At 46.8% G+C, this 22,869-nt stretch overlaps 1 protein-coding gene across 4 annotated transcripts in view; it reads left to right on the forward strand.

The window, feature by feature from the left end:
• Positions 1–22,869, forward strand: part of MRAS (muscle RAS oncogene homolog) — a 57,028-nt gene that overhangs the window by 22,872 nt on the left and 11,287 nt on the right. For all 4 annotated transcript variants that reach the window (XM_055321442.1, XM_055321439.1, XM_055321441.1 and 1 more), the window contains 2 exons: positions 2,470–2,680; positions 22,227–22,380. In XM_055321442.1, coding sequence (XP_055177417.1) covers positions 2,488–2,680; positions 22,227–22,380 — 347 coding nt within the window. In that variant the 5' untranslated portion in view covers positions 2,470–2,487. The remainder of the gene's footprint in view (positions 1–2,469; positions 2,681–22,226; positions 22,381–22,869) is intronic.

A 22,869-nucleotide genomic window follows, 5' to 3' on the forward strand; every position in this document is an offset into this window, starting at 1 on the left:
TGGAGTCCCAGAATGGAGTCCCACAGTTGGGCTCCCAGCATGGGGCCTGCTTCTCCCTCTGGCTGTGTCTCTGCCTCTCTCTCTATTTCTCTCTATGTCTATCATGAATAAATAAATGAAATCTTTAAAAAAATTTGAGGATAGGGATCCCTGGGTGGCGCAGCGGTTTGGCGCCTGCCTTTGGCTCAGGACGCGATCCTGGAGACCCAGGATCGAATCCCATATCGGGCTCCCGGTGCATGGAGCCTGCTTCTCCCTCTGCCTGTGTCTCTGCCTCTCTCTCTCTCTCTGTGACTATCATAAATAAATAAATTTAAAAAAAAATTTGAGGATAGTTGACACACAATGTTATATTAGTTTCAGGTGTACAAGATAGTGATTCACCAACTCCATGCTATGCTCACCACAAATGTAGCTGCCATCTGTCACCGTGCGATGCTGTTGTAATACTGTTGACTACGTTCTCTATGCCGTACCCTTTATTCCCATTGATGGGAATATTTTAATATTATCAAGCTTTCCCAATATGTATATATAATACTAGCTTGTTGTAGCAAGTATTGAGAAAAATTGAGAACCTATATTGCCTAGAACCACATCTAGACATACAGATTCATAGATGAGTGACTTCATGGAAGTGCAGTCATGTGTACTTGTTGTTTTGCAGCCTGTTTGGGTTTTTTTCCCTGCATGAATAAACTTTTTCTAGGTTAGTGACTATCATCCTTTTTAATGGCTGCATAGTATTGCATTGTGTAGATAAACTTTTTCTTTAACTTTCCCAATATTTAAGTGATTTCCATTTTCCCCGTTCTTCATATCTTTTTGTACACTTGTCTGATTATTTCCTTAGAATAAATTCTCATAGGCCATATAGCTTTGAGAGAGGGTATGTCATTTTAAATTTTGATATATTTATGCAAGTATATTCTCAGTCCAGGCAGGACAGATTTACACACTCAGCTGCTGTGTATAAAAGTGGCTATACTTCCTCATGCTGCAGGGAAATCCTAAATGTCAACATCAAGCTTCAGTAATTGCAAAGCATTATGCAATGACTCTCGCCCGTAGCCCCATGCAAATCAGTGTGGCCACATAACCCACAGTGGTGTCTATCACCCGTTCTGTTGATATCTAGAATTGAGGACTATTTAAAAGCCGCAAATAACTGTAAAAAAAGAAAATCCAGCCCTTTCATCTGATAGGTAAGGAAAGTATGGCTCGACGTGGCCTTCCCAAGCAGCAGGGAGGCATGCAGGACACCCAGTCTGTTGTCCCCACACCCTTAAGTGTTCCCGTCACACCTATGCCATGCCTTTCTGCCTCCCAGCTTCTGCAGAGATTCTTTCTTTCCTAGTACTGTGTGGCAGGATCAAGCTGGCACCCCCTCGGCACCAGGCCAGCCTTCGTGCTACCCAGGAGTTCCGCAGCAGGGGGTGGCATTGTTCTCCCTGGCACCCTGGTGGGGTCCGCAGTGAGCAGCCGAGGTCCCTACAACCACCCTTTTCTGAGTGCTCCTTCTGTGCTGCCTGCCTCCCTCTGCTCCTTGTCACTTTATGACACTGCTTTCAGAGATCACTCTTCCCTTTTCTGCTGTCACAACCTCTTCACAATCAGGCCTTATCTGATAAGGCTCAATTGTTCTTTAGAATCCAGGCCACAGGTTTCTGGCTCCTACCTGGTCACCTTAGCTCATTAGCACTAGTGAAACCTTGGGATGGATAAATCTTTGTTGTGGGGGGTTGCCCTGTGCATTGTAGGATGTGTAGCCATGGCCTTGGCCTCCACTGACTGGATGCCAGGAACACCCTCTTGGCTTTAACCACCAAAATTATCTCCGGATGTTGCAAATGTCCCCGGAGGCGAATTGCCCCTGGTTGAGAACCCCTGCCTTAGCTGCACTCAACATCTTTAACACAAAACTAAGTCCTGCTCCTTCCTGCCTCCTCCCTAGCTAACACGGAGGTTGACCAGATGTCAAGAGATTTTAGCACAACTTTCTATATAACAAGGGGTAAGGAGACACTGGGAGAGGAGCCATGATCACTAAATTCTGAGGGGGGTGGGCACGGAGATCCTGAACTCTGGTGCACGAGGCTGTGATGCCGGCCTTCCCTTAGCTTGGGCAGCATCAGATCCTCCCGGGCATAGCAATCCTGTGACCAGAGTCAAACATTTGTGCCATCCCTGCTTGGACTAGCATCCGCATGTTTATCTGGACAGGAATAGGGCAGACTTTGGTGGTAGAAAAGCTTTTTTGATGTGGCTTTGGCTGTTAAAGACCTCATGGTGTCTAATAGTACTATGTCCCCAAGACCAGGTGTGGCACATGGTTGGTATTCAACAAATGATTGAGCAAATATATAATTGAGAGTATTTATCACTGTGTAAGGAGGGAGGAAACTCAGTATTTTCCTCCAAGGTCAGAAAGGAGAAAATCCCCTCATTATACATGTCTTGTCTCCGCAGGTCTGACCTACCAGAAACATGGCAACCAGTGCCGTCCCCAGTGACAACCTCCCCACCTACAAGCTGGTGGTGGTGGGAGATGGGGGTGTGGGCAAGAGTGCCCTTACCATCCAGTTTTTCCAGAAGATCTTTGTGCCTGACTATGACCCCACCATTGAAGACTCCTACCTGAAACACACAGAGATTGACAATCAGTGGGCCATCCTGGATGGTGAGACCCGGTGGCAGCCCTGCATGGGGCTGGGGCCGGGTGGGAGTGGGGGAAGGGGAACCATGTGAGGTGGAGGGTCAGGAGAAGTGGATGAACTTCACTGAGGTGGGATGGCTTCTTTTGTGTCGCCATTACGGCATGGTTGGTATAAGGCCGTGTATGTTTTCCAAGGGTGAATTCTGAACAGCTTTGTGGAAACCAAAATGTGTATTCAACAAAGAGGCAAGGCTAGAATCATGCCAATTCAGTGATGTCATGTTTGTTATTTCTTGCTGATCAGAAATGCTGATTAGCATCTACAGATGTCTCTGGCTAATAAAAAAATAAGGCAAGAGGATAAATTATTTTTTTAGTGAGCATAGTTTAGTTTTGCTTGGAGGGAAAATCTTGCATTTGACTTTGTTTCTAGTTGGGTCTAAATTGGTCTAGATTAGCAGTTCTCAGATAGTGATATCCAGGCCAGCAGCCTAAGCATTACCAGGGAGTTTACAAGAAATGAAAACCCCCAGGCTCTACTGAATCAGAAATTCTGAGGGTGGAGCCCAGCAATCTGTGTTTTAACACACCCTCCAGGTGATGCTGAAGTAGAGCCACTGCTCCAGATTCTTACTGGTTAGGACTTTATACCGAGTCTCTCTCTTAAACAAAGAGCCCTTAAGGATAGACTGTCATTGTAGGAGGGGAGGTTTGAAAACCATTGGGCTACAGTCCTCTGTCAGATATGTGATTTGCAAGTATTTTCTTCCAGTCTGTAGCATGCTTTTTATTCTCTTAACGGTGTCTTTCAAAGATTAGAATTTTTAATTTTGATGAAGTCCAGTTTATCAGTTCTTTTATGGATTGTGCTTTTGGTATCATGTCCAAAGTATTTGCCTAACCCAAGGTCACAAAGGTTTTTTTCTGTTTTCTTCTAGCAGTTTTAATGGCTTTAGGTTCTATATTTAGGTTTATGATCTACCCTGAGCTAATTTTTTTGTATATGGTGTGAGGTATGGAACAAAGTTTTATTTTGTTTTGGTTTGTTTGTATATGGAGATGCAGTTGTTCCAGCACTATTTGTTAAAAACATTGTCCTTTCTCCACTGAATTGCCTTTGTACCTTTGATGAAAATTAGTTGCCCATATGTGCTTTTTGTTTGATCTGTCTCTCTTAGCACCAATACCATGCTGTCTTAATAACTATTGCCTTATAATAAGTCCTAAGATCACATACTGTTAAATTCCCAATTTTGTTTTCTTTTTAAGTTGCTTTGGCCCATCTAGGTCTTTTGTATTCCATATGAATTTTAGAGTCAATTAAGTTCAAAAATTGTAGATTTTGATTGAGATTGTGTTGAATCTTTAGATAGGAAAAGGATTGACATCCTCACGATGTTGAACCTTCCAACCCTTGAATGCAGCATTTCTCCATTTTTTTAGGTCTTCTTTAATTCTCGTATCAATTGTTTTGCGAATTTGCTTGCATAGGTCTTTTATGTATTTTGTCAGATTTCTATCTATACTCTGTATTATAAATGATACTGGTTTTTCATTTCAGTTTTCAATTGTTGCTAGTATGTAGAAATACAGTAGCATTTTGTATATTAACTGTAACCTGCAACCTTGCTAAACTCACTTATTAGCACTAGTAGCTCTTTTGTAGATCCTTTGGATATTCTGTGGAGATAGTCAGGTCCGTGAGTAAAGATAGTTTTCTTCTTCCTTTCCAATCTGGATGGCTTGTTTCTTTTTCTTGCCTTATTTCACTGACTACAGACATACTTGTTCTTGATTTAAGGCGAAAGCTTTCTTTTAGTCTTTCAGCACTAAGTATGATGTTAGCTATAGGCTTTTTATAATTCCCTTTATCAGGTTGGGGAAGTTCCTTTTTTTTTTTTTTTTAAGATTTTATTTATTTATTCAGGAGAGACGCAGAGAGGGAGAGGCAGAGACATAGGCAGAGGGAGAAGCAGGCTCCATGCAAGAAGCCTGATGTGGGACTTGATCCCAGGACTCCAGGATCATGCCCTGAGCCAAAGGCAGATGCTCAACCACTGAGCCACCCAGGCATCCCTGGTTGGGGAAGTTCCTTTCTATTTCTAGTTTGCTGAGAATTTTTATGAGATGTGGATGTTGGCTTTTGTCAAATGCTTCTTCTGTGTCTACTGAGATATTGAGATGGTATTTCTTTTTTAGTATGTCAGTATGGCAAATCACAATTTTTCCACTGTTAAACCAGTAGTGTATCCCTGGGATAAATCTCACATGGTCATGATGTATTATCCTTTTACATATTGTTGGCTTTGATTTGCTAAAATTTTGTTTAGAATTTTTGTGTCTATGTTCTTGATAGCTATATTGGTCTGTAGTTTTCTTGTCATGTCTGAATACTGCAGGCTTTATAGAATTAATTGAGAAATATGCTCTCTTCTTCAGTTTTCTGGAAGAGTTTCAATAAAATTGATATTATTTCTTCCTTAAATGTTTAGTAGAATTCACTTACAAGGACATTTGAGGCTGGAGTTTTCTTTGTTGGAAGATTTTTAACTACAAATTCAATTCCTTTAATAAATGTAGGGCTATTCAGGTTATCTGTTTCTTTTTCGTGAGTTTTGGTAGTTTGTGTCTTTCAAAAAGTTCAATTTGGGACTCCTGGGTGGCTCAGCTGTTGAGCGTCTGTCTTTGGCTCAGGTCGTGATCCTAGGGTTCTGGGACTGAGTCCCACATTGGGCTCCTCGAAGGGAGCCTGCTTCTCCATATGCCTATGTCTCTGCCTCTGTGCATGTGTGTTTCTCACGAATAAATAAATACAATCTTTTTTTTTTTAAAAAAAGTTCAGTTCATCAGAGTTACCAAATTTATTGACATCAAGTTGTTCATGATAGTCTCTTATTATTTTCTTAATATTGGTAGGGCCTGTAGTGATGTTGCCTCTCTCATTCCTGATCTTGTTAATTTGTGTCTTCTCCTTTTTCCCTCATCAGGCAGGCTACAGATGGAGCCATACCATTGATTTTCACAAGAGAACCAGCTCTTTGACTTTTCCCATTTGGTTCCATTGATTGCACTCTTCCCTGCATTACTTCCTTTTGTCTGCCTACTTTGGATTTAATTTGTTCTTCTCTTTTTAAAGTGGAAGCTGAGGTCATCGATTGGAACGTTTCTTCTTTTCTAAGGTATTCATTTGATGCTACAAATTCTCCCAACTACTTATTTAGCAGCATCCCGCCTATTCTAATAGACCGTGTCTTCATTTTCATTTAGTTCAAAATACTTTCTAATTTCCCTTTTGAGGTCATCTTTGACCCATAGGTTATTTAGGAATATTTAGTTTTCAAGTATTTTCCAGGGACCCTTCTGTCATAGGCTTCTGTTTTATTTTCATTGTGTCAGAGAACATACATTAAACTTACTGAAGCTTCTTGTATGACCCAGGATTTGGTGTCTCTGGGTAAATGTTCCATGTGTAAATGAAAAGAATGGGTAATCTGCCATCGTTGGGTGGAGTGTTCTATGAATGTCTGTTATTTTGTCTGATATTTTATTGTTTCAGGCGAGAAGATAAATCCGATCCTTGTTACTCCATCTTGGTCAGAACCAGTATCAAATCGTTACTTTTTAAAAAATGCAACAACTTTGTATCTGTACTGAATTGTGTACTTTAAAAAGGTGTATGTTGGGGGTACCTGGGTGGCTCAGGGGTTGAGCATCTGCCTTCAACTCAGGTCGTGATCCCGGGGTCCTGGGATCAAATCCTGCATCAGGCTCCCCACATGGAGCCTGCTTCTCCTTCTGCCTGTGTCTCTGCCTCTCTCTCTGTCTCTCATGAATAAATAAATACAATCTTTTTTTAAAAAGGGGGTGAATATTATAGTATTTGAATTGTATCTTAATTTTAAAAAGCACCATCCGTCAGGGGTTCATCTGCAGCCCTGAAACTTTGAATAGTTCACCAGGAACCAAGCACCACTTCAGGGGCTTTGCATTGGTATTCTCTCTGCCAAGAATATTCTTCCTTCAGAAATATATATTTCACTTTGCATAGGTCTCCACTCAAATGTTAACTTTATCAAAGAGGCCTTCCTTGCCCAAACCATCTATACTAGTACCCACCCTGCTCTTATCATTCTGTCCCCCTGATCGACTCTTTTCCCTTTTTTTTTTTTGTTTTTAAAATTTTATTTATTTGTTTGAGAGAGAAAGAGATAGTGAGAGAGAGCATGAGCAGTGAGGATAGAGAGAAGTAGGCTCCATGCTAAGCAGGGAACCCAATGTGGGGCTTGATCCCAGGATCCTGGGACCATGACCTGAGCCGAAGGCAGCTGCTTAACCCACTGAGTCACCCAGGTGCCCCTGTGATAACATTTATAGCAGCTGCAGCAGTAAGGAAAAGGGATGCATGGCCAAATTATTTTATAAGCATGAACTTGCAAAGCTTTTGTTCTGCAGCATCTGGGCTCCCCTTGGGTGCTATGCCTCTAAACCTGCCACCTGAATCAAACCTAATTTAGGGCCTTGCCCACCAGGGCCTGCCTCAGGCTCAGATACGAGATGCCCAGATTAGTACATTTCTCCACCCAATTAGGTCTCATATTAAGAAAAGCTTAATGGCTTAATTAATGGCTTAAAACATTACAGCTAAATATTAATTAGTCTGGACTTTAAAAGGATGTCCCATATTTTGGGAACTTTAATCAAAAGCTGGTTGTATTTAGGCCTAAGTGTAACTCTGACACCTTCTGGGGCTAGACTCTTCTGGGGTGGTTGGCAGCCCTGGAATAGACGGGACTTTCCCCAGGGCATCCAGAGCCCTGACATCCTGCTTCCCTGGAGCCCTACCATCCTGAGTGAGGTGCTAAGCCTGGAATGCCTTCCAAGTGCTCTGAACTCTGCAGTTGCTCTTCTTCCATATTCAGAAAGAGCAAAAACATGACAGCTTGATCATGAGGAGGAGGAGGAGGAGGAGGAGGAGGAGGATTATGAGAGCAGCAATGATATTTATTGAGCACTTACACTGTGGAAGCCCTATGTTAAGCATTTCATATATGCTCTCTTTTAATCCTTAAAACACTGTTGTGCTTGCTACTGTTGTTATCTTCATAAAAATAAAGTGCAGGGAGATTTGCATAGCTAGTGATGGCTTAAACTACCCCCCTTTGTCTCCTGGATTCTCTCTGTTATTCTGGTTGGGTGGGAAAATCCTCTCCCACCTTGCACTCTGATCCCTGTGCCTCTGGGAATGGGGGCTGAAATCCTGGCGGGGGAGAGGGGAGTGTGGCCTGGATTATCAGGATCAACAGACACCCTCACCTGCCCTTCTTACAACTTCCCCAAGGCCCCCTCCGAGGGCTGTGTGCTCTTCCTCAATTTGTTCAAAAAGCCTTCTCTGTTGTTGCCACACTGAGGATTCTCACAGGCTTCCCGGTTACTTACAAACTTGTTTCTTGCTTTCTTTCAAGAGACCTCATTTCCCTGGTTCTCCAAGAATCTAAGAGATGGCAGGGGCCGGCAGGCAGGCTCCCCAGTGTTTGGGACCCCCAGCTTTGGAGCAAGCCTGCTTTGAGTTCTTTTCCCCGGGACTTTGGGATCCCCCTGTCTCACCTGTCATTGTTGCAGGCCCATTTCTGGAAGGATCTCCTCACTGTCTGGTGCCCACCTCTCTGCTGCGGGCTTGCATCCAGCCCCCTGATCTCCCAGTGCTCCAGCTCTCTCTTCTGGCCTCTGAATTTGGACCCCTACCTCACACTGGCTTTCAGTTATGGGATTCACCATACCCCAGTTCTCAGGTTTCATGCATCAGGAAGAACCAAACCTTAGGCAGCATCTTGAAGTTTTGTATTTATTCTTGTGGGTCTTTTTTTTATTGTGGTAAAATATACATAAAGCGTACCATTGTAACCGTTTATAAGCGTGCAGCTCTGCAGCATTAAGTACATCCCAGCTGTTCTGCAGCCACAGCCACCATCCATCCACAGACTTCCTCATGTCCCCCTGCCACTCTGTACCCACTCAGCAGGAGCTCCTGCTCCCCTCTGCCCAGCCCCTGGCAAGCACCGCTCCACATTCTTTGAGGTTGACCACTCCAGGCACCTCCTCTGTGCAGACTCCTGTGGTACTCATTCTTTTGTGACTGGCTTGTTTCACTTAGCACGGCGTCTTCAAGGTTCATGCATGTTATAATGTATGTCAGCATCTCTTCTTTAAGACTGAACAGTTTTCCACTGTGTGTATGGATATCACGGTTTGTTTACCCATTCATCTAGCAATGGACATGGGGTGATTTCCACTTTTTGGCTCTTGTCAATACTGATCCTGTGCACACATACCTTGTCTAATCCATGCCTTCAGTTGTTCTGTCTTGGAGTCCTCATGTGCCTGTTTTTTTTTTTCTGTTAGGCCAGGGCTCAAGGTTCCTGAGCTCTCTGGTATTACACCCCCTACCCCCCATTATAGCTGAAGAGACTGGTGCAGGTGAAGTTTCTTGCCTGGGGTCAGATCCAGCTAGAGGTGGAGCCAGGCCCAGGGCTTCATGGCTCTGCCCAGCACATTCCCCAACCCCATCCTGTCAGGCGCCTCCCATTTGGCCCAAGCCTTGGTCCTGCAGGGTAGGATGTTGACCAGATCCTCTGCCCACTTATAATAGGGGCAGGTGTTGCGGAGCTTCCTCTCCCATATGGTTCCCAGTCCTGCCCTCTGCCCAACCTTGCATCTTCCTTCCACCAGCAGAGAAGAGCGGTGGCGCTGAACTTCCTAACGCCTCTTCCCACTTGTAGCTCTTGGGCCCAGCTCTGCAGCCACTCTGTCCCCCTGTGTCCCCAGCAACAGCTTGGGCTTTGCAAAGAGTGAAAGCTCTAGCTCTTCTCCTGCACCCTCAGAAGCTGGGACGTTTCCACCCTGGCTTCTGCCCAAACCTCAGACACAAGTGCTGTTGTCTTCTCGGAGCAGCCCGGACCTGGCTTTTCCCTGAACACTTGAATCCACATTCTTTCCGGGCAGGGAGAGGGAAGGAAGATATTGGAAGGGCAGCAAGAGGAAAAGGAACGTGTATTGAGTTTATCGAGCTTCTGGTTTAGAGGCTTTACTGGGGGGCCAGCTTCAGAGTAAGCACTTCCCCATGGCCCCCCAACTGAGAATGGGGTAGAGGCAGAGCTGGCCTATTCATCCACCTTCCAGCCATCCTCCACTTTCTTGACTGGCAGTGACATGGGTGGAATTTCCCTTTTTCCCTTTATTAGGGAACATGGCCACTGGCCCTAGATTATGAAATCCAGCCCTGCAGGCCCCTGCCTAACCCTTTATCCTGGTTCCATCAGCCATTACTACTTGCTCGCTTCCAGTAACGTGCCAACTCACTGATCTCTCAGTGCCTAGGGCAGTGCTTCCTGGTACCCCGAAGCCAGATCTGCCTCCCGAACCCTCTTGCACTGTGGCTCCTTCTGGTTCCTAGCAGTGGGAGCAGTGGCTCCTGACCAGACACTTCTGGAAGGCCAAAGCCTGTGCTGAGGGCTTTTAGGGATTGTTCTATTTTCTCCTTGTAATAGCTCTGCCACATGGAGACTGGCATCTCCACCTTCCCGCTGAGCACAGCCACACCTCAGCCAGTGTGCGCCCGCACTGCCCTGCTGGTTGATAAAATGGTGAGCTACGTCCATGCCGTTGGGTACCACTGGAAAATCACTACTGCTGCTGTCCTGTGTCCCTGAGGGCCCTTCCTCCGGGGGCCCGCCCTCTGCTCCAGCGCCTACCTAGCAGCCCTCAGATGGGTCAAGCCCCTATGGGGGAGGACCAAGATTCAGTGAGGGGAAATAGCACTTCCGAGGTCACATGGTTGATGAAAGCCCCATTCCTCCAACCCCGAAGTGAAGGATAGTCTTGCTCTGTGCCAGCTTAGGCCTCCCAGCCTGGATGCTGAGGGGCCCCCGCATCAGCCAATGACCTGGAGTCAGCTCAGCAAGGCTGCATGATGATGAGGTGTGTGCACCGTGCACCCCTCCCCCTTCAAAGGCACAACACAGCCACACCTCAGTCCTGGGGGTTTTGCACTCTAAACCCTAGGTGGGGTTCCTTTCATATTGCTGACAGATCCTATACTCCTGCAGTTAATTTTGGGTTTTGCCCTGACTTCAGAACTTCATGCTGATTGCTCTTTGTCACATGACCTATTTGGGCTGAGTGCAGCAGCCAGGTTAGTAAGTTTGAGATCTTACCTGTCTTCTTATGTGTTACATAATCCCACCAGGCCCAGGGCCCCAGAATAGCCACTGTCAGCCTGTTGTCACCATGCCCTAGGTGTGAATTCTTCTTTCCCTTGGGCACCGACAGTCTCTGGACCAAGACTGAGTGCTCTCATTGGTGAGGCTTGTGCCCCAAATGGGATATAGCCTCAGAGTTGTTGCAAAGAATAAATGAAATGATACAAAGTATAAGTTCCTTGTGGGAGGCTGTCCTTTGCCCACCATGGTATCTCTGATGCCAGCTTGGAGCTGGTACTTACTTAGGGTGAGGGAGGGAATAAGGTACTTTGTGAGGGAATTGGCACATAGTAAACCTCAGGAGATGCCTATTGTTGCTGTGATTGTTCAGATTTATATTACTCTTTATGATGGTGGCTTGGTGCTTTCAAGATAAGCCCTATCACATGCAGATGAGAGGCCACCAACACATCTGCCTGCTTCTGGGGAGCTCCAGGAGTGAGACACAAGCCCCTGACTTGGAGCGACCAACCTCTCCTCTCCAGTGATGTGTGGACTGGCCCCTGAGTTTCGTGTACACAGATGAGTTCAACAAACACTTCTGGGTACCTGCTATGTGCCTGGCTCTCGTTAGGGCTCTGAGGACTCAGCTTTTGACAAAGTAAAGTCTCTGTTCTCATGAAGCTTATGTTAGAATGGGAGGGACAGAGCATAAACAGACATGTAATGTGTCAGGGGATGATAAATGCTATGAAGGAGAATAAGGCAAAGTAAAGGAAACAATGAGGAAGGGCTTGCTGTCTTACGTAGGCTACTCAGGGAAGGCCTTTCTGATACGGTGATGTTGAAGCAGAGACAGAAAGATAAAGCTGTACCTGTCCCTGAAGGAAGAGAATCTGCTCAGACAGAGAGAGCATCAGGTGCAGAGGCCCCGAGGCAGCAGTCAGCTTGGCCTTTTGGGGGAATAGGTAGGAAGCCAAGGTGCAGAGCAAGTGAAGAGGTGCTAATAGGTCAGAGAGAGAGAGCTGGGAGGCACTGATCTCATAGACCCCTGTAGAAAAATAAGAAGCCAGTGGAGTTTTGAGTAGAGGAGGAACATAGTTTGACTGTTTTAGGAAGAGTGGAGAATAGGCCACAGGGGAACCAGGGCAGAATCAGAGAGACCCATTAAGAAGGTAGGCAGACTGGGGCACTGCTGAAGGAGGTAGGGAGAAGGAGTCAGCTTCTCGATGTGTTTTGAAGGAGGAAACAGCAGGATTTGTGGGTGGAATATATGGCATGGGGTGGGGTAGAGAGAGAGGAATCTTTGGCTTGCACAACTGGTAGGATAGCTGTGTCTATCAACATTAGGAAGACTGATGAAAAGCAAGTTTGGGAGGGGAATCAAGAGTTTAATTTTGGACATGTTAAATCTGAGATGCCTTTCTCACATACAAATAGAAGTCAAACAGGCAGCTGGATGTTGGAGTCTGGAGTAAAGGGAAATGTAGAGGCTGGAGATGGAAATTTGGGAATGGACGTGTAATGCCATGTGAGGAGAGATGGCCAACGAGGTTAATGCGGTTTAGAGAAGGGGTCCTGAGACAGAGCGTGGGGACCCACCGATGTTTAGAGGACAGGGAGACAAGGGGACAGAGCAGGACCAGTCATGGCAATAGGAGAAGAACCGAGAGAGAGTGATGTCCCAAGGCCAAGTGAAGAAGGCTCTCCGACAAGGAGGGAACCATCCACCACTTCCAGTGTCAGCAGATGGCACGGTGGGATGAGGACTGAGACGTGCCCACTGGATTTAGTGACATGGAGGTTGTTGGTGACTTGACAAGACCAATTTTGATAGAGTGATCAGCGATGGGAGTCTGATTATATAGTATGTTTGAGAGAGTGGAGGGGAGGAAGAGCGGGCAGCAGAATAGACAAGTCAAGGGGTGTGGTTGGAAAGAGGAACAGAGACATGGACAGTAGCTGGAAGGAGATGTGAGGTCAAGGGGCAGGGTTTCTACTTTTTACTTTTTGGCTTTATTTTATTCTGTATTTTTTTTTTTTAAGGTGAGAAAAACTATAGTATGTTTACATATTGATGAAACAAGCCAAAAGAGAAATGGATGATGTTGGAGAGGGAAGGGGCTGTTGTAGCAGCAGTGTCCTTGTCTGGGTGACAGAGGCCAGGGCCTAGTGCCCGGGTGGAGGGGACGGTCTCGGACAGGAGCAGGGCCAGGTCATCCCCCACAGCAAGAAGACAGGTAGAGTGTGTGTTGCAGAGAAAAGAGGGGGGGGGGTCCTCATGCAAGTGTTTTTAATTGAGATGTGACTCACCAGTAAAATACCCCCTTTAAAGTGTACAATCGAGTGTTTTTTTAGTATCTGTACACAGTTGTTCATCCACAACTGCTGATTATTCACAAATCGGCATGCTCTTGATCACCACTGATTCCTCAGCATTTTCATCACCTCCCCCTAGAAAACTTACCCATTAAAACAGTCAACTCCCCATTCCCCCCACCTTCCCCCAGGCCCTAAAACCTCCAATCTACTTTCTGTCTTTACCAATTGGCCTGATCTGGACCCTTCATGTAAACAGCACCATAGAGTAAGCAGCCTTTGAGGCTGGCCTCTTGCACACTCTGCAGGCTGCTTTCAGGGTGCATCATGTAACACTGGTCAGAATTTCATTCCTTTTAACACATGAATAATATCCCAGTGTGCAGATGCATCACACTTTCTTTATCTGCTCCTCCACTGGTGGATGTTTGGGTTGCTTCCACTTTGGGGCTTCAGTGAATAATGTTGCTGTGGACATTCTTGTGCAAGTCTTTGTGTGGTCTGTTTTCACTTCTCTTGAGTATGTCCCTGCGCGTGGGATGGCTGGGTCATATGGTAACTCTACGTTTTGCTTTTTGAGGAAAACTCAGAATTGTTTTCTGCCGTGGTCGCACCTGCTTCCCCCTCCCCACCCCCCACCCCCACAGTGTGCGAGTCTGTGAGGTGGGATAATGTGGAATTTATCTCTGCTTCCCTCAGCAGGGAGTGGAAGCTAGAGGAGAGGAGACAGTGGGAAACGGCCCGTGGCCCCGGAGTGGGAGAGCACTGGATGGGAATATGTTTAGATTTGCTGGGTGATTTAAGGGCCCCAAAAGTCAATGCTGGGACTTTAAAGGGAAGCAGGTGCATAGCCATGAGTTCTGTCCTCCCAGCCACGCATGGCCATGGCCGTGGCCTGACAGGCGTGAAGTTAGGTGGAGGGTTTGGGGTAAACAGGTGGGGTGAGTGTCAGAAGCATCGCCTCCAGGCCTTTGTCTTCTATCTCTCCACACCTCAGTGTTCTGTCCTCACCCCCTCCGTCTAGACCTGCCCTTCACAGGCCTCAAGGACTCTGCTGGCTCTTCACTCAAAGATAGGTTGGTGCCAGGAACAGAGCAAGGCTTGGCCCCAGACAGCCTGGTGTTTAGATCTGCCTTTCCTGCTCACTAGCAGTGTGAACCCGAGCAGGTCACCTGTAAAATGTTGCCTACCCCCCTCACCCTGAGTGGTTAAGAGGAGGAAATGGGGTTGCAGGCCAGCACTTTGCCTTCCTGTTCCCCTCCATTGCCAGGCCCCTCCCAGGCTACTGTCCCTCTCTGAGATGTAATTGGTTACACAACTGAGACCCCCCCCCCCCCCCCTCTCTCCTCTTCCTTCTCTTCCCTCCCCAAGAGTGACATTTGTTTGGGGGGTGGGGGCATTCCCGGCTCCTCAGAGAATTCCACAAAGCTATGGACCATCTCCCTGAAAGAATGTGTACCCACATAGGTGATGTGTTCACCAAGCCAGGGAATCCGGGGACCTCATGAAGCTTCCTTGCCCCATTCCCCTAGCTAGCAGGAGTGTGGCCTTGGAAGCAAGCATCCCCTGGGGCTGGTGGCCAGCATTTCTCCCCTGATGCCATCCTGAGGTCAGTGAGTTGACGCTGGGGCCACTGCCAGAGGGAAGCTTCCCCATCGCCAGGGAGCCAGCCGTGTCGGCCGCCGCAGTATTTAGCCTCCCTTCCCCCTTAGAAAGTCCCAGGTGGCCTGACTTTCCACACCCTGCCAGTGTTTTGGAGAAGAAAGCAGCCCTTTTTCTGGAAACAGTACATGGTCAATGGGTCTAGTCCTTCTGCCTGGCGCCCAGCCCACTCCATACGCACTCTTACCCGGAAAGGGGAGCACAAGAAAAATAGTCAAGTGCCCACATCACTACCGATGCTCGACTAGGTGGCATGTTTTTCTTGGAGTCTTCTCCCAGGAAGAACATAGGCTTCCCCACCTGACTCCCCTGTAAAATGGACACGATCACTCCTGCCTCCCACTGTGGGTCTGTGGATTAGAGAAAGAAAACACCAGGCATGGTCCTTGGAGACATATATCTCTGGAAATTGTTTTCTGTATTGTTTCATATTCCAGAACGCTTTCCTCACCATGAAGGGTGCATTACACAAGTCAAAAAGTCACTCTTTTGTGATTTCCCTTAAAGCTGGCAAGGACTGTTTGAACATGGCAACTGCATTTCCTATAGCATGCACGTGATTCATCTAGTCATTCTGCAAGTATTTTTTGGACCTGCATTGGGTGCTGAAGCTTTCAAGAGACCCAGGGAAATGAAAGCCAGGCTCCCCTCCCACCCCGTCCTGTGGAACGCCACCCCCGGTGGGAAGCTGAGCCAGGCCGAGGCACCAACTTGGAGACCCCACAGAACTCCTAGAACCCAGGACACACACAATAGGAAGAGTTCAGACAGAGGTCAGAGGCAGGACCCATGGGAAAGGAGGCAGAGTATAGCCATGCTCAGGGGAGGCTGGGGTGGCTGGTGGAGAGGGCATCCTCGTTGGAGGTTACGGCCTGTGCAAAGGCTTAGAAGTGAGACACAGCCTGGCTGGTTCTGGGTGGCCATTCCCACATGCTCTGGTTGAAGATAAAAGACTGGATGGGCAGGGACAGCTGGGCCTCGGGGAAGTTAGAGTGGCCTCCTTCCCAGTGTGTGGCCTTGAGCAGATCCCTGTAACTCCCTGGGCCTCAGTTTCCGCATTTGTACTAGGCCATGAAGAGGATTCAGAGGGCGTGTGTGTACAAAACCCCAGCACAGTGCCTGCTGCCAGTAGGAACGTGTTGGGCAGGCCTATTTTCAGCCAAAGAGCTCAGACTGTACCCTGGGCCACCGCCAGTGTCCGAGCCCCGAGCCCATGCCAGGGCGTGCCTCCCTCTGGAAGCCCTGAGGAGGAAGAAGAGGAGGAGGTGGAAAAAGGGGAAGAGAGGGCGGGGGAAGGAGGGAGGCCCAGCCAGGACCCAGGCTGGTGCCTCCACATGCCTGCTGTTCACCTGCTGGGGGTGCTCCCAATGCCACACCAGCTGGTGGGGCTGAGCTTCTGAAATCCATAAGATCTAAGAGCAGCCTTGGGGTTTCCACATAGACCCTCCTCAGCCTCGCTGCAGGGCCCCCAGCAGCCTCTGAGTGGGAAGGCTGGGCCAGGGCCCACAGCTGCACAGCATGCACCCTCTCTGTCTCCAAAATCGCTCTGTCTTCTTCCCTCCCCCCACAGTGAGTTGCTTCTGGCTGCCTCTGCCTTTTTGTCTCTCTGTCTCATCTCTGTCTCTGTCTCTCTGTCACACACACACACACTGGAACAACACCTCTTCTCTCCAGTGACTAATACTTTCTGTCTCCAGAGTCCTCCTACCATCAGGCGTGGGAAATGCAGGTGGAAACATCATTTCTTAAAAGTGTAGCTGCCCCCTACTCCCCTGGGAGGCAGAGTGGCTGACAGGGGGCCTTGCCCAGGCACTTCTGGGGTATGTATGTGGAGGGGAGGGACTAGGCCCAGGTCAGCCCCCGACTGCTCCTCCTTGGTGGCACCTGCCCTGCTGGGGCTCCAATTAGAATTCCCACGGCTCCCTGCACTCTCCTCTCTCCCCTCGGCCCCCATTCCATGTCCTGCATCCTCGGTGTCTCCCCATTCACTGTTTTCTCCTCACTCAGGCACACCTGCCTTGGCTGATGCCCTGGTTGCCTCTGCCCTGGCCCCTTCTCCACCTCTTAACAGCCTCCCCCTCCAGGCCCTTCCCTCTTTGGCTGCTAAACTCACCCTCCTCTGACTGCATCTCTTCCCTCTGAAACCCTTGGTAGCTCCCCAGTACCCACTGAGTTAAAATTTTTTAGCTCATTTTTATTTTTTATTTTATTTTTTTAAAGATTTATTTATTTATTCATGAAAGAGAGAGAAAGAGAGGCAGAGGGAGAAGCAGGCTCCATGCAGGGAGCCCAACGTGGGACCCGATCCCGGGACTCCAGGATCACGACCTGGGCTGAAGGCATGTGCTAAACTGCTAAGCCACCCAGGGATCCCCTAGTTCATTTTTAAAGAAGATTTTATTTATTCATTTGAGAGGGAGAATGCGAGTGAGCACAAGCCAGGGGGAGCAGAGGGAGGGGGAGAAGCAGACTCCCCGGTTGAGCAGGGAGCCCTGTGTGGGGCTTGATCCCAAGACCCCAGGATCATGACCTGAGCTGAAGGCAGATGTTTAACCAACTGCACCACCCAGGCGCCCCCAAACATTTTAGTTCAGGATCCAAGGGCCCCAGCCTTTGGCCTTCCTGTCTCCCCTCTCCTGCCTGTTCCCCACCATAGATCTTTTATGCCAACACACTGGCCCTGTAACCAACCCCAAGTGTTTGCTTCCTAGGCCCTTGCTCATGCTGTTTCTCTGCCTGGAAGGCCTTCCCTAGACCCTGTCTTTTTTTATGTCAAATGCTATTCTTTCAAGGGCAAAATAAATATGCCCTCTTGGCTAACACCTTGTATTATCCCTCCAAGCTGAAGGGACCTCCCCAACCCTTCCCTAGATCTCTGATATTATGTGTCACTTTCTGTCCCACATTATTCTTTTCCTTTAAGTACCAGCCCAAGGAGCCTCTTCGTACTTTGATAGGGAGATGCAACTTATTCTTTAACCACCCCCAGTACCAAGCAGAGCGGTGGGCACTGAGCAGGTGCTCAGAAGAAAACTGGCAAATGGATGACTGATGCACCTCTTGGGGTCCCACATCCAGGCTGCTCCTTCCTGAAAGGTGGGGCAGACCTGGCGGTTGCCACACAACCACATGCCACCCTTGGGTGGTTTGTTATTAGGAGTATGCTGAGGCTGTTACAATGAGCTGGAAAGTTCCTTCATTTTCTGGGCTCTGGAGCAGTTTGTGATAATAAAAAGAGCTTTGTGCCATTCATGGGGGAGATTTGTCTCTTCAATTTCATGGGAAATTATTGGCCTATTTAAGTATTATATATTTTCTTGAGCCAGTTTAATTCATTTATATTTTCTTAAATTGTCCATTTCATCAAGAATTGAAATTCTTTTGCTACGAAACTGCATATTGTTTTCTCTCAGAATTAAATATATGTCTGGATCCATAGTCATAGGCCTTCCCTCTTTCCAAAGGCTTATTAGTCTTTTTTCTCTTTTTGTCACTAGTAAGAATTGCTAAAAGCTTTTTTTTTATTTCAAAGAATCAGCTTTTGATTCTTAGATATCTACTGCTTTTTCCTTCCTCTCATTTTCTTAGTTTCTACTTTCATTGATGATTTCTTCTTTCTTTGGTTTTATTTTTCCTTCCCCAGCCCCTTGATTTAAAAGCTGAGTTAAAAATAAAATAAAATAAAATAAAATAAAATAAAATAAAATAAAATAAAATAAAAGCTGAGTTAACTTTCAGTCTCTCTCATTTTTTTGGAAGTGCATTTAAAGCTTTAATTTTCCTCTGAGTACCACTTTGGCCTCAAACCAGAGGTTTTATTATTGTTCATTGTCATTCAATTCTAAATTGTAATTTCTGCTTTGCTTTTCTCTTTAACTAGAGCATTATAGAGCAGTATAGCTTTGCAAACTTTCAAGTGGATCGTTTCTTTTATACCCATGTTGCTGTTAATTTCTGATCTTATTTCATGTAAGCAAAAGACAGCCATAGAACTGCTTTCTGGAATTTGTTGAAATTTTTATTTATGACCTAATATGTGGCCAGTTTTTGTGACGATTTCATGTGTGTTTGGAAGTGCTTATTTACTGATTGAGTGTAAAGTTTGTTCTCTCGGATTAAGGTTTTTTGTTTTTAAGTTTATTTACATAATCTCTACACCCAGCATGGGGCTCCCACTCAAGACCCTGAGATCAAGAGTCACATGCTCTACTGACTTGAGCCAGCCAGGCGCCCCTCTCAGACTGTTTTTAAATTGCATTACTTAAATCATTACTTTTCAGGGGGCCACTTGTCTTGTCTGTCTCTAAGAGAGGCCTGTTCAAGTTCCCTCACAATGATTAATGGGATTTGTCTAAACCTCCTGTGTTTAAAAATCAGGTTTTTATACATGTACATTTTAGGCAACATTTTTATATGCTTATGATTTATGACTTTGACATTTCTTGATGCTTGTACTTTTTCCATTATTATAAATACACTGGTTTGTCCTATTCAGTACATTGGCCTTGAATCCTATTTTGTGGATATATGTGGCTGCCATATCCTTTTTTATGCTTTCACTTTTCATTCTTTCTGTGTCATTTTGTTTTATATGTGTCTTTTGTAGTAGCAGACAATTGTAGTAGCAGACAAATGGATTTTGTATTGGGTGTCTGCTTTAATGGGTCGGCTTAAACCCATTTGCATTTGTCGGTCATAGTTAAATTTACATCTACCATCTTCCTCCATGTCTCCTCTTTTAGTTTTCTTATTTTGGGGTAGTTTATTTTTGCCTTTTGTTGGATTGGTCTCATTTACTTTGTTCTGTTTTTTTTTTTTTTTCTGATGATGATTAGGAAATTTTCAGTTTTATTTCTTATGGTTATTCTGGATACATACTTATGTTTGTGTATGTATATTTATATTTTTCTATTTTTTTAAAGATTTTATTTATTTATTCATGAGAGACACAGAGAGAGAGAGAGGCACAGACACAGGCAGAGGGAGAAGCAGGCTTCACGCAGGGAGCCCACCGTGGAACTCCATCCTGGGTCTCCAGGATCACTCCCTGGGCTGAAGGTGGCACTAAACCACTGAGCCACCCAGGCTGCCCTATATTTTTTCTATTAACATCTGGACATAATTAATATCTTCAGCCTTTTCCCAAATGAGGCAAGAAATTTAGTAGTAATTTACTTTTCCCCTATTCCTACCTTCATATATGGGTTATCACAGATTTTAGTTCTAAATTATCATTCATTTTCTTCAGATTGTGTCATGGCATTTACTTAAACTTAATTCTTATGTTTTGCTGTGTCCCCTGTTTATCGTTGTTTATAATGCGACTCATCTTTTTCTTTCATGAATCTATTTTTCACTCCGCTGAAGTTTTTCCAACAAGAATTCTTTTAGAAAGCATGGATAATATTATTCTTAAGGTAATCAATGTGTGAAATAACCGTTTTTCCTCTCCAAAGGGTCCATTTTGATTTTTAGCTCTCTATTGAATTGGGTTTTTCAAATTCTGAATGCTCATATTTTCACATATCCTAGATCTCTCTAATTTTTATTTTGGACAATACATACCTTTGAAATCTGAATACATTAATGACATATCACCTGAATGTCTTCTGCTGTCCAATTCACCTTCCCATCCTTTCAACCAAATCTGTGACATTTTCATCTGTTTTGCTGGTGGGATTTATTTAGTTGCCCTTGGTCTCTACCTAAGGTGACACCAACTTCCACCAAGTACCTTCAACTGGCTGTATTGTTCTCACAGTACATACTTATCTCCACCAGAAATTATATCACCCATTCATTTGTTTGTCAGTCTCCCTACTAGGTTATGAGGCCCAGGAGAGCAAGGATGTTGCCTCATTCACTCTAGATCTATAGTGCCTAGAACACTGCCTGGCACATAGTAGGCTCTCAGATATTTCTTCAGTGAATGAATGAACAAAATTCGGTAGACTTCACGTTCATTTATTCATCCAACTACTCTTGAGTTCTGTTTGTGCCAGGTTCCGAGAAGGCCAAGCCCCTTTCTCTGGAGCTGATAGTCTAACTAGGGGCCTATTAAATGGGCAGGAAGGACAGTGGGCCATGAAGAGTCTGTACAGGGGTGGAGAGTGTCCCTGGGAGCTCAGGCAGCAGAATGCAGTGAGTCGAATGCAGTGAGTCAGAGTCTGCTGGCCAAGGCGAAGGGAGCAGGAGAGGAGGGATGGTTGAGGGATGGATGGCCCAGAGGTGGCCAGAGCAAGGGGAGGAGGACAAGCCCACAGCAGACATTCCTGTAGGGCTTCTTTGTGTCAGGCACGGTTCCAAAGGTCTTAGTATTTTCACTTAAAACAACCTTTAGGATCCTCATTCGTGGAAGCAAGGGCTCAGAGAAGTGAGTTTGCCCAATATCGTACTCTAAGAATAAAGAACCAGACTCATCCCAGAATCTGGCTTCAAAATCTATAGCCACCTGCTCCTCTGCATCCAGGGAGAAAGAAAATGGGCCTGTCAGAGAATAGAGTGAGCTGGGAAACGGGAAAGGCTGGCTGGCAGCAGGGGCTGGCAGGATGCTGAGGGCTCAGGCCTGCACATCTCAAGGGAGATCCCCCAGGTGACTGTGGCCACTCTGAAACATCCTGGGGCGAGCATTTTATCTCAGCAGGAAGAAGCTGAAGGGGAGTGGGCTTCAGGAGTCCATGGGATGGAGGGAGGGAGAGGGGGAGGATGGGTTAGGAAGAGAGCCTTTGCTGAGAGGGTCCCCCGTCCTTCTCCCCAGCTGTTCTTGCTTCCTGCCTCAGCTCCCCTTTCTACCACCCCTGTGACAGCCCCATCCCAGGGCCAAGTGAGCCTGGCTCTCAGAGGCCTCTCCTTCCCTGTCGCCTGCTTGCCCTCCAGCCACACTGGGACCGAGGACCCTCCCTGACCGGGGATGGCTTTCTCAGGGTTCCCCAACGCATGTCCTGGGGCTCTCCTCCCTAGGGGCTGTAAGGGAGAGGCGTCATTCCCAGCTTACAAAGAAAGGGGGCTCAGAGAGTCAGGAAACTTCCACGAATGAGCTTGTAAGGACTGCAGGGAGGATCCAAGCCCAGGTGTGGGGACCCCAGAGGGACTTCGTAGCAGAGCTGATCGCTGGCTTTATGAGGCTTTTCTGCAGACACCCACAGTTAAGTCCAGGGAGTAAGTAGGTTGGAACTGGCAGGTCCACAAGTGAGTCTCTTAGGGCCTCATGCTTTGAGCTGTTGAGGCCCTGCTGGGTCCCTCACCCCTCAGCCAGGGTAGTCACGCGGCCTCTTCTGGGGGTGGCTGGTCCCCCTCTCCTGGGGGACAGCAGCAGCAGCAGCATGGGGATCTGCAGGCCATGGGAGCTCCACCATGGGTGGTGACAGCCCCTGAGTGGCCTGATCCTACCCCAGTTCTGGACACGGCCGGGCAGGAGGAGTTCAGCGCCATGCGGGAGCAGTATATGCGCACAGGGGACGGCTTCCTCATCGTCTACTCTGTCACGGACAAGGCCAGCTTCGAGCACGTGGACCGCTTCCACCAGCTCATCCTGCGTGTCAAGGACAGGTAAGGGCAGCCGGGCCAGGACCTCCCAGCTCCTGAAGCAGAGCGGCTCTGTCTGAGTCTCAGGTGAGACCTGAAGCACAAAAGGGCAGAGAATTCAGACACTGGTCCCTTTGCTTCCTCGCCCAGTTCTTTCCACGGGGCCAAACTGCTCCCAGGGCCTTAAGTCAGCCCCCTCCCATCTCCTACACTCCCCACTGACAGACTGTTTAACTAGTTTAACCAAATCTTATCACGTCCGAAGAAACAGTGAATTTCCTCTCCAGTACCCATTGTAATTGGTTAAGTCACATTTGACTGTGAGATTTACAAGCCCCTAATTAAAGGCTTGTTTTTCTTTTCCTTAGCATTATATGGAGTAATCAAATAATTTGTAGTCTCTTTTAAGCCTAACTGGTCTTTTCAGTTAACTTGCTCTTAAAGAGGCATCGTAAAGAGAGTAAAAGGCTTAATTAACAGGAAAGCAGCAAGCTTTGAACAAATCTCAGTAAA

Source organism: Nyctereutes procyonoides, unplaced genomic scaffold (assembly GCF_905146905.1).
Source record: "Nyctereutes procyonoides isolate TBG_1078 unplaced genomic scaffold, NYPRO_anot_genome, whole genome shotgun sequence".
Taxonomy (NCBI): Eukaryota; Metazoa; Chordata; class Mammalia; order Carnivora; family Canidae; genus Nyctereutes; species Nyctereutes procyonoides.